At 39.1% G+C, this 14872-nt stretch overlaps 1 protein-coding gene across 1 annotated transcript; it reads right to left on the bottom strand.

Annotated features, from left to right (window-relative positions):
* Positions 1-452: 452 nt before the first annotated feature.
* On the bottom strand, positions 453-14237 carry LOC136500429 (polycomb group protein FIE2-like). The gene is made up of 15 exons (XM_066495770.1): positions 14099-14237; positions 13811-13891; positions 3962-4355; positions 3457-3522; positions 3241-3366; positions 2762-2842; positions 2577-2669; positions 2288-2363; positions 2130-2209; positions 1958-2029; positions 1718-1777; positions 1461-1557; positions 1139-1202; positions 976-1035; positions 453-805 (listed from the first exon to the last, which is right to left on the bottom strand). The coding sequence occupies exons 2-15, from the start codon at positions 13828-13830 to the stop codon at positions 730-732; spliced, it is 1365 nt and encodes a 454-aa protein (XP_066351867.1). The 5' UTR covers positions 13831-13891; positions 14099-14237; the 3' UTR covers positions 453-729.
* Positions 14238-14872: the final 635 nt, after the last annotated feature.

The following is a 14872-nucleotide window of genomic DNA, read 5'->3' as shown; positions in this document are numbered from 1 at the left end:
AACTTAGCTATATGGGATCTCAACTAACTATTAGCTATATAGGATCTAAACATGCCTGACAGACTGAAGGAGCTTTTTTTTTTTTTTGGAAGGAGCTGTTGTGCAGCTTGCTAATGCTACAGTCCTAGTTTCGGTCAAGTCTCTTCCATGACGAGTTTGTTCAGGGTCGCAATTCGAAGATTTCCATGTGACAGTAAGTAAACATTCAATAACCTAACAGAAGGGTAACTTTAGGTGGGTTTGTACATGCATTCCACAAATAACATTTCACACGGCTTCTGATACTAGTGGGCATGGTAACTTTAGACCCAGCTATCAAGACTTCAAAAGTAAAGCTATGAACAAGGAATGCATCGTTGAAGTACAAATCCAGTTTTTTTTTTTTAAAAAGGAGTAATTTAAAAAGCAAGCCTAAAACTTAGTTTTCATGTACTGGAAAATAAAAACAGGTATCCTGAAATTTGCTCTTTTTTTAGAATTGCAAGAACAAACGGATAACAACGGTTACCAAAGTTGCAACAAATTAAGTTCACTTGTCCACGGAGCAAAGTACCAGCACAAGCATCCCAACTTACAACATTCGATGAGCCAACATTCAACATTCAGTTAATACCAACCATTTTGACTAAAAAACCACCAGGTGGCACTTTCCACCAACGGATCACAACCCCAGCCGAGGGTAACCATCAGTCCAGCATTACCACTGGTGGCAGAGCAGCAACACTGGTTTCAGTTTTTGGAGCTCGGATGATCCACTTCATCCCATCGCCATATGGTGCCATCTTCACCAGCTCCAAGGATTGTGCTAGATAAGGAAGACGTGGTCACATTTTATCAATCAACCATGGAAACAGAAAAAGAAAATGCACAAGCGTATGACATGCTATTGAGAATTTCTCAAGCAGAACAAAAACAAAAAAAAAAAACAAATGCTAGAATAGACAGTACACCATAGCGAGCATTAGAGTGAGGTACCTTCCATCGAAGGACACTGCAGTTTGCCTTATTGGCGATTTGCATTGCTGATTATACAGCCTGAAAATGATGAAGCATTCGCATCCAGAAGCATAACAGTTACTAATTCAGCAACAATACAAGTGGAAGACAAGAATAACTGAAATCTTGCAGTAAAAATTACCGAGCAATTAAGACAGGAGGGCTGGACTGTACTTCCCACACGTATATTTTTCCTTCACGATTGCCTGTTTGAAGTAGTGGATGGTTATTAGAGCAGTCAACTTTTCCTGTATCTCAAAATATAATCAAACACATCTGAATTTATTTGCAGATATCTGATCAGCAAATATTCCTATGGGGAAAAAGGTCATATATATGTGTTAACAGATTGCCATTCAAAAACATCAAAACAACTTGTGGTGTGTGAAATTTTACAAAGCAAAAAAAAAAAAAATCTTAAATAAAACTTCTGTGTCAGAAACAATCCTGATGAGAGATATTACCTATCGCCAACTGATTGAAGTGAAAATCACATGAAAATTTGATGAACCAGATGTCACATTCTGGGACAGGGTACTTCTGAAGAATATCAATGCTTCCCTATGAGGCAACAGAAAATCATATTACTTCAGTGGAATATATTTAATATGGGCAGTTAGTGCCTTGAAATCTAAGACATCACTGGAAATAGTTTACAACTGTAGGTAAGTATATGGCATTATGATAGGTATACAATTCTGGGAAAGTTAAACTGAATTACCTCCCCAGGACTCTGTTCTTTTGTCTTTGGTTCCCAAAGCACAATTTCATTGTCAACACTCTGCAAATAGAATTTTTTCACAGATCAGATCCCTCATTAGGCACTGAGAAAAAAGATTGAAAACTGAACACTTGCACAGTACAGCCATAGATGAACCAGACAGTGGCATGTCAAACCAACAAAAGAGTGACAACTGTGCTACAGAAATTTGTATCCATTTTAACGAATCAGAAATTTCACCTTTGATAGGATGAAGTCACCAAGCCATCTTGTACAATCAACATAGTTAGAGTGTACTGCAGCAATCAAGACCTGAAACAAAAGAAACAGGTCAGTCTGATGGCATGAGGACTAAACACCAACAGGGATTTACAAGAGACTGGATAAAGATAATTATGAATGTTTAACATACCGGAAACTGGACATATTTTGTTGGGAACTTTGATGGAAGGTCAGTCCATGAATATGATTTGTCAACATATAGCCAAAATTCTGCAACAACATTGGCAAACTCAATGGCATGCAACATGCAAATGCAAACATGAAGCAACTTTGAAGTAGCTTTCTAACCTTTCATTGACCAGATTTTCACAGTGTTGTCCATGCCACAACTTGCAAAGCATTCAATATCACTAGGGTGGAAGTCCTTAAGACAAAATAATGTATTCATCAGTACCTTTATGCCTAATGTAATTGAAGTACAAAAGCAGTAGCAGTCATTAGGGAGTCTTATTTTATCCCTGATGTAACACTCAATAACAAATGATAACATCAGAAGCTGAAAGAATGGTATAATCAAGGCACTTTAAGCAAGTAATGTTCTAAAACAATGTCATAATAATAAGCAGGCACTACTTACAACACTCAACACTTCATTGCGATGACCTCCAGCTCCAGCAAATATCAAGATACAGATCCCTGTATGGACATTCCATAGCCTAACAGATTCATCCTATTCGATAATGTCATATGAAATGGTGTTAAAACTCAGAACAATTATAAAAGAAAAGGTACATTGAACATAAGAACAGGTTATCACATAACCTTGCTTGCAGAAATGATGAGCGAAGGCTTCAACGGTTGAGTTCTTATCTCATTTATTGAGTCACCATGGCCAACAAAGCTCTGCAGAATCCCGTAAACAGAACTACCAAATAAGACACACAGTGCACGTCCTAATAAATGGTATAGGGGATAGTATTTATTAGCATGCCCAATCTCTTGCCAATACGTACAACGTAAAAATAGATACACTAGGTTGATGTGTCTTGACTAAAAGTCTATAACGGACATATTGATGTATTCAATATCCAGAATATTCTGTAGGCAAAAGGTACAGTTTGCTAATGGTATTAATGCATAGCAAGCAACAGTCCTTAACTAAAGCAAATTCAAATGACCTTCTGGATCAGATACCATAGATAAAGTGGTATCTGCCAACTAAACAACTGAACTATTGATATGCAAGTAAAGCTTCATTCAAGTTTGCCATAGGAACACATACAAGTCTAAGGGTACCTTACCTTAGCTAACTTCTCTGTAGCACAATTGATGACCCGAATGATCCCATTGCTTCCTGCTGCCACCAGCAGTGGTGAGCCATCAGCATGGTCACGAGCCCAGCTTAGAGTATAGAATGACTCATCCTTCTGAGGTAAATAGGCGTCATGAGCATTAGAGAAAGCACACTATCAAACTTAAAATCAGCAAGAAAAGGCAGTGGGCATTGTCTTTCTTACATCCTCATCAATGTAAGCTTGTAGAAGAGCAAAACTACCATTCTCAAGGCAGCGGTAAGTTGTCACCTGCAAGATCAAGAGGCAAGATAAGAGACTTCTCAACACAAGCAGGTGAAAGCAGCATGGACATTAAAAGATTATCTTATAATCATTAATCAAAGTAATATCGGTACTATCTGATTGCCCACACCTCACTATACTTTCCCCAATGATAACAATTTCTCTGTCAAAGGTTGCAGCTTTTCATCAAATGAACTAGCAAACTCCATGTTTCGGCAAAACAAATCACAATACTCGGAATATTACAAAACCTCAAATCCCCAATAAAAAATAACCGAATGTCTCAGCTTTAGATCGAATTTGAAACAAAAGCGCTCCGCTTCCTAAAACCGACCACCAAAATCACCAAAAATCATAGATTTACCTAGTCATTTACCATCAAGAACTCCCCAAACCTCAGGAAGAAACAAAAAAGGACAACAAGAGGGAGCAATCGATGGCTTACTCGGTTGCCGCCGACGGTGGCGAAGACATCGTAGTAGCGCGCGTCCATGAAGTTGAACCCGATGGCATAGAGCGGGCGCTTCCCCTCAGTGTGCTTGCCGCAGGGCTTGTACTCCCGCTTCCGGCTGGGCACGAGCGACCCCTCCGCCGCCTCGCACCCGAGCCCCTGTCCCGGGCCCAGCTTCGCCATGGCCGGCGGCAGCGGCAGGATTTCCGGTTCCGGCCGGTACTTCTCCCCCTCCTCAGTTGCTCCCCCCTCCTCTGCTGCTTCCCCCTCCGCCTGATTCTCCTTGTTATGCACCGGCGGCGGCCTGGGCTTCGGGTTAGAGGCGGCAGCAACGGGGACGGTGACCTCACGCGGCGACCTCTTACGGCGTGGCTGGGGCGGCGCCGCACTGTGTTGTTTAGGGATTTAACGCAGCACAGCAGAGATTAAATAGAGGACTAGCAAATTGGAAGGGGCTTTCAGACTTCAAATCGAATCTCAAATCAAGCTACAACAAAAGCTGGAATTTGCTGGAATTGAATTCTGCAGCCTTTCTGGTGTACAGTTGTAGACCGTTAGTGTCGCGGCGGCCGCAGAGGCAACCGGGCTGCGGCGCAACGGCGAGGGTTTTGTGGGTTTGGGCAAGCATAGGAAGGGGTCTGGGCAATAGAATTCAGTGCATGTTCGAAAGACAGGAATTTTGAATGAAATTTTACACGAATCAGTCTGTTTTTTTTTAAAAAAAACATAGGAACAACAAAATGTCTGCGCTCCAATTTCCAAACAGGCTTTAAGCCATTTTTTCATTATTTGATTTTCAGATTTGCTCCTTACAGTACACTAGAGTAAAAAAATGAGATTAGATACCTCAAAGAACAGGACTGCCAGACTGGGATTTAGGATTAGGGTTTGGGATGAGGTATTTACCCTTGTTAGAGGATGGAAAAATTCACCTCAGAACAATAGTGGTAGGCAGAACAATGAGGAGGCAGTGATTACCTCTCCCAAGTGGTGGGAGCCTGTCAACGGTTGGTGGAGACGGCAGGGCCATCGGAGCCGGGCGGTGACCATGGCAGCGAGGGAGCTCGACTCAATCATCGACGGTATAGAAGCTAACAAGGGTGCTATCATGGTAAAGAGGGTGGAGAGGGAGAGGCACGCCGACGAGACGAAGTGAGGCAACACACATCAAGGGTGAGCAATATATATATAGGGTCCATGCAAGCGGCGGCGGCGGCGGCATAACGAAAGAGTAGGAGGAAATAGATTAGGATTTAGGTTAAAGGGGCATGATTTAGACCGTTGGATCTATGTCCAACGGTTACAAAAAGTGATTAACTTTTAAGCAACATACAAGTCACCTGTTCACAACATGATACATTAACTTTGTTTTTAAAAATCTTCAAAACTTCCATATCTCAAAGAGGAAGAAAACAAAGAAATTTAAGGATTTAGCTAGAGATCTTTCATCGGAGCACTTCTTGTACCAATTGCAACCCGTCACTTCTTCCTTTCAACTTTTCTTACCATTTAGGGCAAGGTTGATACTCAATGGTCGTTTAACTTATGGTGATCAGTAAGTTTGGATGTCACTACTGGAGTAGACACAAATGATTTTAGTTTGTTGATGAAGCATGCAGAGGTTATTGGTGCTCCACGATAGAGTATGTGGTAAGGGAAAAGTACAAAAAAAAGTGTGACAAATTTTTTACAACAACAAGCAAACCAAACAAAAAGGATTGAAAATGGATTTGACAACAAAAGGCAAAACTTGTTGACTATTATATACAATTCCCTATTATTTATACACATGAGGCACATAAGACAAATGGACTCAATACGAAGCACTACAAATGGACTAGAATAGGAAAATTTTAAACAAGATTTAGAGGTTAGGATTAGAGATTTGGGTTTGAGAGTTGACACATTCTTGATTTAGGGGGCAAGGATTTTCCTCATGTCAATGTGTTTTTAGAAGGATTGCAGGGGAGGAAAAGTTTAGAAGGATTTACCTCATCCAAATGGATTAGGCACAAAGCATTTCAAATGGGTGAGACACAAGATGCAACAAGGAATTTATTAAATGAATCATTGTTTAGAATATAAGGACTAAGAAAACTTGCTATATAAAAAATAAGAGATTGCAATTAATCATGCAGTAGGGTTGTACTACTTACATGCAAATTAAACAGATGAATGTATATATAAATCCATCCACATAATTGTATGGTGTAGTGATTTAGTAATCCCTTGTGGGATCTTCGTCGTGATAGGCCATGCCGTGCAATGAAGATGTTTTTGGGGAAGAAGGGGGAGGGGACATTACTTTGAAGAAACAAAGAAGGGTTTTTGGTAATGTTCGTGCTTAATTAAAAGTTTATGCAGACTCTGCTAAACTTTCTAGACCTAAATTTGTAAAACATGTGAGGATGACTTTTTTAACTTTGTCAAATGGGGTACAATTTTTTGGTCCTGTTCCACGTGAGAAGGAATTATTTTTTATAGAGCTTGCTAGATTAAGTGACTAATATCACGCAGATCCATATCACCTAAATTATGTTGAAATTAGATTTATGTGTTTTGGTTTGGGCTTAAGGATGGGTTTGGAGGATTAATGGCTCTTGGGGGGTAGGGATTTAGCACATGCCCATGAATTTAGAGATAATAGTATGGACAAAAGTCAGTTATCGTGGCGGTAATAAGAGGTAGGCTCTAGCAATGAAGAACCTTCAATCAGTGGATGAGCTTATAAGCAGGGGTGTAAGCTCATGGAGATGAAATGGGCATCCACCCCTTCTTCAAAAAAGATTTAGTTCAGTCAGAAAATGTCTGATGCTTCATAGGACTACAGCTATATGTAGACATATAGCCCTGAGTTGAGAAGCTTTGATATCTACAATACTACCATTTAAAATTGCCCCCTTCCCTTAATTTTGGTTCACCTCCACCACTTGTTGTAGGGGTGTTATTTTGTTGTCACTAGCTTGGTGGTGGTGGGTGGAGAGAATCTAGCTCCAAAAAAACATTGGAGATGGAGTAGGATGACATGGTAGGGGAATTTTTTTTGAAATCATGTTGGGGAGTTAGGATGGATGAAGAGTCCCAATAGGGAGGATCTAATGTAGTGTGCACCAACGGACCTATCTTTGGTTCTAGCGAGGTAGCAGTAATTGATTATTGGTAGTGGCAACAAGGCTAGGAGTGGTATATGCTATTAGTGTCAGTGTAGAAAGAAGATAAGGTATAGGAGATAAAGATAAAAGAGATGGAGTTAGGGGTAAAAGGGAGGAATGTGTTTGAAATGCCGCAAGATCCAATGGCTAAAAGAATATAAAATGTAAAGACTAACTCTATCTAATAACATTGTTTCTCTTTATAATGGCCTTTTCTTATTGGGTAAACAACAAACATCTACTAAAATAGCAATACAAATAATTAATTAATCTAGACATATAACACTGATCAGCCCAACATAATGTAAGGAATGTTCCACGTTATTACATGCCAAAATTTGAGATATATATCTCACAATGGGAGAAAATGCTATAAATATATTGAATAATGCATTCCTAAGTTAACACTTTGTTTTCAATTCTTATAGAATTATTCTATATTTTAGATATGTGGAGAAACAAAATTGGATTTGAAAAAGAATTATTTACATAACAATAACACACAAAATGGACTAGACATAAAGCATTACAAATGGATGTTACACAACGTGTGGCAAGGAATTCCACATACAAAATTCTATTCTATCAATTGAGGGTTAAGAAAACTTTTTATATTGGAAAGAAATGACATAATCATCATGGTATGATAGTGCAACTCATCAGTCTCTACAAATTTCATGGTATAATTCCTAATAATATTGACTTAATATTATTTTATTGTGAAATTGCTCAAACTCATGTGCATGAAGGTACTAAGCATAAACATATCTTCAGAAGTCAAATAAACATGTATACATAGATTTAACTTGAATTTGAAGCCAAGATTTTATAGGAGTATGCCTTACCTCTTTCTACGTGATTCGTGCTTATTTCTATTGGACTCGTGTTCCTTATTACTAGACTCTTGGCTTTTTCCACCTGACACATTTTTATTGCCATCATAATCATGCATCATGCCACCATGTTCACCTTGTTTCTTGCCATGAGACTGTTGTTTCCCACGATCGGACTCCATCAGGTTTGACAATGGGATTTTCTATAGGTTTTTTATGATTAATGACTTTGAAAGAGGGATATATATATATATGAGTAGTCCAGGTAAAGGGAAAGTTGAGACGAGCATCGATGAGGTTGATAGGAAAGATGAATGTTTTGTGATGGTTGATAATTGTGGAAGAGTTGGACAGTGAGAAGAGGAGATGGAGGTGGCACTCTCGATGCGTCAATGAGAGAGACCTTATAGAGACAGGGGAATGTGGTAGTAGGGTTGCCAGAAAATTTATATATGGAAGAGGTGAATAATTATGTATAGCTTTAATGGTAGGCTCTTAATATCCAGGAGATGCCAGAAGTGCCCATCTTCATTATGTTTCAAATTTGTATTTGTTAGTTTGTCTGGATTCTTAAAAAACTAGTAGAAAATGGATAGTATTTATATATGTACAGGCCTCCTCCTCCTCCTCTCTCTCTCTCCCCTCTCAATCTCCATTATGGATTTTTCAAGAAAAGCATTAAAGTTAGAGTTTCCCAAGAATGTTATATGCTAATAGAAATGTTGGTGTATATAAAAAACTAGCGAGTTGACTTGCATGGCAAATTGAGCATAGCTCAATTAGTTAGGTTCCTCTATCCACTTGGGTTGTTGACTTGGCACAAATGCTAGTATTGTTTCAAGATTTATTCCAGAATTGAACAATAATATTTTTCAGTGGTAAGCGTGCCCATCAATGGACTTTGTCAACAAGATTTGGCAGTTCTGTCTTTCGAAGGTGCCCAAAAGGGTAGGGCATGACATCAAAATATCATTTGAACTGCAATTACGAGCAATCATATATGCAAAAGGGTGCAATATTATGTTTTATCATATGCCAATTTTGTCAGTGATAGACGATTCATGTAACATCACATTTTATAGCTGGAAATATCATCAAATATCCAAGGACCATACCCCCACCATCACGAAATTAGCCAATTTTGAGTTGTTCTAAGTCAAACTATATAACCTAATTAGTTTGATCAAGTTTCTAGAAACAATTAACGGTGTTTACGAAATCAAATGAGCGTCATTAGATATAAGAAATGTATGTTTATAGTTTACCTATTTGAGGTCATATATGTTAATATTATTTTAACGTAAATTTAGTCAAACTTAGGGTAATTTGACTTAGAAAAAACTCAAATCCATTGTATTTCAGTACAGAGAAAGTATACCATAATAACTCTTGGCTTTATGGTCAATCAATGTGAAGACATCTATGGTGACGTGAAGGATGACACTGTCGCGAAACAAACTGCAACCAAAGTTGCTATCATTAGAAGGAAGAAGAACCTTCCCTCATAAAGAAAAACAAAGAAACAAGAAGGATTGAACCGCAAGACTTTGAAGCTGCTGGGGACTCTGCTACCGAAACTAAAGATTCTGAATATGGAGAAAAACAAGCAACTTTTTTTTGAAATCATACTTGAGGGCTTAGCATACATGTGGTCTAGGGTAGCTTTTCAATTGACTTACACCAACTCTAAAGAAATTAATTTCTATCTTAGTCGGGGGAGGATGTGGTTCATTTTCTCAATCCCGCTTCTAAGCAACAATCTATACACTCCTTTACCATACAAAAACAAGAATTAAATGCATGTTACATGCACCCTTATTTTTTCATATACTCCGTATCCTATATAAAAAAATAAAGCTATGCACATATCTTTATTTCCTCATAGAGATATACTATTTATTGGCTTGCTCCCTCACAATAGTAGTTGACGTTAGGACAAAAAAACTAACTGCTCCATAAAAACTAAGCGATTGTTCATTTGCTTTGTCCTAACATCAACTATTTATACTGTTGAGTGAAGGGAGGCAGGCTGTAAACGATCGTAAACGATTGTATTATAAGTTGGAACATTATTTTTTTCTCACACTAAACCAGTCAAACCAGCCAGTAGTAAATAATCCACGATCCAGCCCAGCCAGCCGAACAGGTTGTATATGTGCATGTTTTAGTTGTATAAAACTGAACACCCTTGTATACCTTTCTTAATTTGAAATCATGTTTTGTTCATATAAGTGCACATAGCTAGTCAAATCAGCTAGTGAACGAAGTTTGGCAGAGTTGAAGAAAATATGCATAGTCAGAAATGTTTGTGGTTGTGTTTGCCGGTAGATTCAAGTCAAGAATGGAATTCAATAGCCCAATATGCATAGTCAGAAAAGAAGTCTGAAAAAAGGACCAACTGACACAGTACCGACCTTGTTGTTCTCAACTGCCTACCTGCTCCGGCACATGGCTCTAGCTGCTCTACTCCTGGTACGAGCTACTACCTAAGCTAGCCCAAGCATGTCACGCAGAAAAAAAAGGCTACTCCAAGAATCTTGTTAATGCAAAGAGATTCTGAAATCGCTTTCATTCATTCATGTTATCAGCGCGGCAGACATTTTTGTGGTGATTTGTAACACTTCCAATCAAAAAGTTCATTTCATACTCTTGTTCAAGCTAAACCCTGTACTTTCAGCATATTTCGTTGTTATATATGTTGGAACCAAACCTAAGCAGGGAGAAGTCCCAATCCACAATTCATTATGGGCAAAACATAAGTTTTGCAAGTCAATGAATTAGCTAGAGAGAGAGAGAGAGAAACTGCAGTTATAGCATGCAGTGTGTTTCTCATTATAACCTCGCTAAGTTAAGAAACTGAACAGAAACGGATTAGTCCTCGTTGACTAAGAATTTTTCAGTGCGTTACCTGCTACCTTTGGATTTAACTCAGTTCAAACTTCTAGATATGTTTTTTTAGATGGAGAAAATTTTGGATTTAACTCCTGCCGGTCAAATTTAAATTGAAATCCTATAAGTATTTGTTTGAATTTTACAAAAATCTGAGAACTTTAGAACAATATAATCCCTCGTCACTACCGGAGACCGGCTCTTTGCCGAGTGCCAAGTGGATTGCTGAGTGTTTTTTTTCGGGCACTCGCAAGCTTCTTTGCCGAGTGTGGAAAAAAAAACACTCAGGCAAAAATAACACTCGGCAAAGAAGCTCTTTGCCGAGTGTTTTTTTTTTGACACTCGGCAAAGAAGTTCTTTGCCGAGTATTTTTTTTCGACACTAGGCAAAGAAAATTTTAAAGCACATTTTGAAGCAGTAAATTAATTCAAATGAAAAAGTTTTCAACTACAAAGTTGTATAACTCATCAAGATGTACAATGTTTGTTTTGGTCTTTTCTTCATATAACAAAGTGAAAGTAAATTTGTTCATAAATCTAACATATCTCTCTTGTAGTTTATGAAACTACAAGAGAGATATATAAGATTTGTGAACAATGTTAGAACGACCTTGTCGGATGAATAGATGACCAAACAACCAAAATAAACTTTATAGATCTCGAAAAGTTATGAAACTTTGTAATTGGCAACTTTTTTATTTGAAATCATCTTGTCATGCAAAACTGTGTTTGAATTTTAAAAATTTAAAATTCAAACTTTTCAAACAACCTCGGATGGAAAAACAACCAAAATAAACTATGTAGATCTCGAAAAGTTATGAAACATTGTAGTTGACAACTTTTTGATTTGAAATCATCTTGTCGTGCAAAACTACGTTTGAATGTCAAAATTTTTAATTCAAATTTTGTAAACGACCTCGGATAGAAAAACTTCCTAAACTAAAAGTGTAGATCTCGAAAAGTTATGAAACTTTGTAGTTTACAACTTTTTTATGTGAATTCGTTTAGGGCCTCAAACAAGCAATTTACACTCAGTTTAATATAATATGTGGGAACCAAAATGGAATCCAGACATAGGTGACAGTGTGGTGCAGTGGTTAGAGGAGGGGACGCGCGAGGGAGAGGTCGCCGGTTCGAATCCCGCCGGCCTTATAGCCGCGAATTTTACGCGAAAAATGCCGGAGATGGGCCAGAAAAATACCGGAGATGGGCGGGCACTGGCCAGTGGGGGCCTCCACCGATTAAAAAAATTCCATTTTTTTGGGTTTTTTTTTGTTCCAACTTTGCCGAGTGTCGGACACTCGGGCTTTGCCGAGTGCCCGACAAAAAACACTCTACAAAGACGCCTTTGCTGGCCTATTTTTTTGCCGAATGGCCTTTGCCGAGTGCAGCATTCAGCAAAGCCTTTGGCGAGTGCCTCTGGCACTCGGCAAAGCCACTGAATCCGGTAGTGCGTCCAACACACCCACTTAATGAAGAGTATGTTTGGCATATAGCTTTGTCATGAGAATGACTCCAGCAACAAATTGAACTTTTTGGTAAGCACGGTTACTTTTAAGGCACCTATATACATTTTGGTAGTATTGAGTTATATGCACCGATCAATATTCAACTAAAAAACTTAAGCTAATAGGGAAGGTGGACAATTTACTTTATATTTCAACACTCCCCTTCTAGCCTTGATACCATACTAAGTTGCATGTACTGACCAATTCAACTCAAACAAGGGCAATTCACTATGTAATTCAAGAGTGTGGGCCATGGGGAGATAATTATTTAACTAAAAGATCCACAAGAGACTGAATTGCGTCAAATCTCACTAAGTTTGTTTTTTACCTTTTCAACCTACAACTTTGTATACAATTTTATCTTCAACTTCTATGTGTCGATTTTAATTTGCTTGATTTTGACACCAAGCTAGGTCCACCTGAAAACGATGGGAAATTTTTGCCCGACAAATGCGCGTGCCCCCATGCGTGCACAGCTTCTATACATACATGGATTTTGGACGCTTTTCGTTTTCATGCAATCAAGCCATTTCCATTTAAAACATATCCTGATACCATGTCGTTTTCGTGTTATGCACTTTCAATTGTATATGTTGGTCATGAAATCATCATGAAACTAAAATGAGGAAGGAAGAACAGGATAGATCAACAACTAGCTCATACATGAACAGAATAACTAATGTTCACAAGATGGAATAGACCCCATATCTAACATAGCGTTGTGATGTCTCACCTAACATCAAACCCACAGTTGTACCTTCTCATATGTGAAGTTTGTACTCTTTTCATAAACAGGAACGGAATAGCTAACCTTCACAAAAGAAATGTACCCAGCCCCCACGCCTTCACAAGACTCTCTACCTTTTCTCATATGTGCTAACTAATGTGTACATGCATGTATGCATGTGTATAGGGTGTTGGTGCTAACTTATGCAATCAGCCAGCAACCAATGAATTTATTGGCATCAGCTATACGTGGAAAGCAGACATAGGGACCAAGCAGAGGCCCTTCTTCCTCATCAGCTCATTGTTGTCATATGCGCTATCTTCCTTGATTGATGTGTCTATTGTTGTGTTTGCCCCATTTACATCACTGCCTGTACTCTTCCGCTGTAAATACAGGAGAATGTATATTAAAGTGTGATTATTATTTTTTTTAATAAAAATTGTTCTTTTATGTGCCCTGCTGGAGGTCAATAACTATATAAAAGCTAATGATGAATCTCGTTAAATAAACAAATGACGAGTCTCTATTCTATCAACTCAGTGTGAACACTGCAGTCTGAAACCTCCAAAATAAATTGAAAACTATAAAACATGCAGCAATTAACTTAAGTAGTATTCGATTACCAGGCTTAGACAGACATATATCTCTGATCAGACTACTTGCACGCAAAAGAAAAAAAAAAGAGAAAAAGAACAATGGCAAAAAAAAAAGGTTGAGAATTTCTGTTGGGGTCACCTTAGAACGCGAAATCTCATCACAGGAATTTACTTTCTTCTGGTGGTGGGTGGCATCGGAATCCCTGGTCAACTCAATCAACTGAAACCATACAATAAAATTTACTTCTTCCACCAGAAAATTGAACTAAATCTCCCAACAAACCAAAAACTATCCAAATTTTACATGTGCAAAATAAACACACACACACACACACACACAGAGAGAGAGAGAGAGAGAGAGAGAGAGAGAGAGAGAGAGAGATCTGTTGTGTAACACGTAATAATAAGCCTGTAAGTATGCTCTGACCTTAGGGCTACTGATAGGAGACGTGGCAGTATCCTCCAAGGACTCATCATACATGACCTTCTTCCTCCTCCAGCCCTCCCTGAGGCTCAACCTTCTCGACACCACCGACGGTTCGGCAAGCACCGGCAGCCATGTGGAGGCTCCTACTCCAGTATCACTGCTGCACTCCGATGTAGAACTGCATCGTCGTCCAGCTCCAGCATCGTCAGTGGAGGGATCACCAGCACGGCGGCTCACCTCCTCCTTGCGTCGCTGCTGCTGCTGCTGCGTCTCCATGAAGTAGTCGATGTAGGACGTCCAGCCGCTCTCCTCGGAGGAGGACGCTGCCGCCGTCGCCGGAGAAGGAGTGGCTGGCTGTAGAGGAGAGGTCTTCGCCTGAGTTATCCATCAGGATTGAGGAAGAAGGTGCAGGTGGGTCGTCGAGGCCTTGAGGGGGTGAAGTGTTGCTGTCTCTTTATATACACGGAGCCAGCGGTATTGAATGGTGGTGTGACTTGTTGCTTGTGTGTTGGAGGGCACACAGCAGAAAAGGGGTTTACATACAGTAATTTGTGTCGGAGAGATAATAAGTGGCTGAACAAATTTCTTTTTAGGCCGTGTTTAGATGGCCACTGAATCGGCGCCGCCGAATTCAGTCGGTACACTGTAGCTACTGTAGCGTTTTGTTTTTATTTGGTAATAATTGTCCAATCGTTGACTAATTAGGCTCAAAACGTTCGTCTCGCAAAGTACAACCAAACTGTGCAATTAGTTTTTTATTTCGTCAACATTTAG

The sequence above is a fragment of the Miscanthus floridulus genome, chromosome 13 (assembly GCF_019320115.1).
Source record: "Miscanthus floridulus cultivar M001 chromosome 13, ASM1932011v1, whole genome shotgun sequence".
Lineage (NCBI taxonomy): Eukaryota > Viridiplantae > Streptophyta > Magnoliopsida > Poales > Poaceae > Miscanthus > Miscanthus floridulus.
Note: the sequence above shows the minus strand (reverse complement) of the source record. Positions and strands in the feature narration are given on the sequence as shown.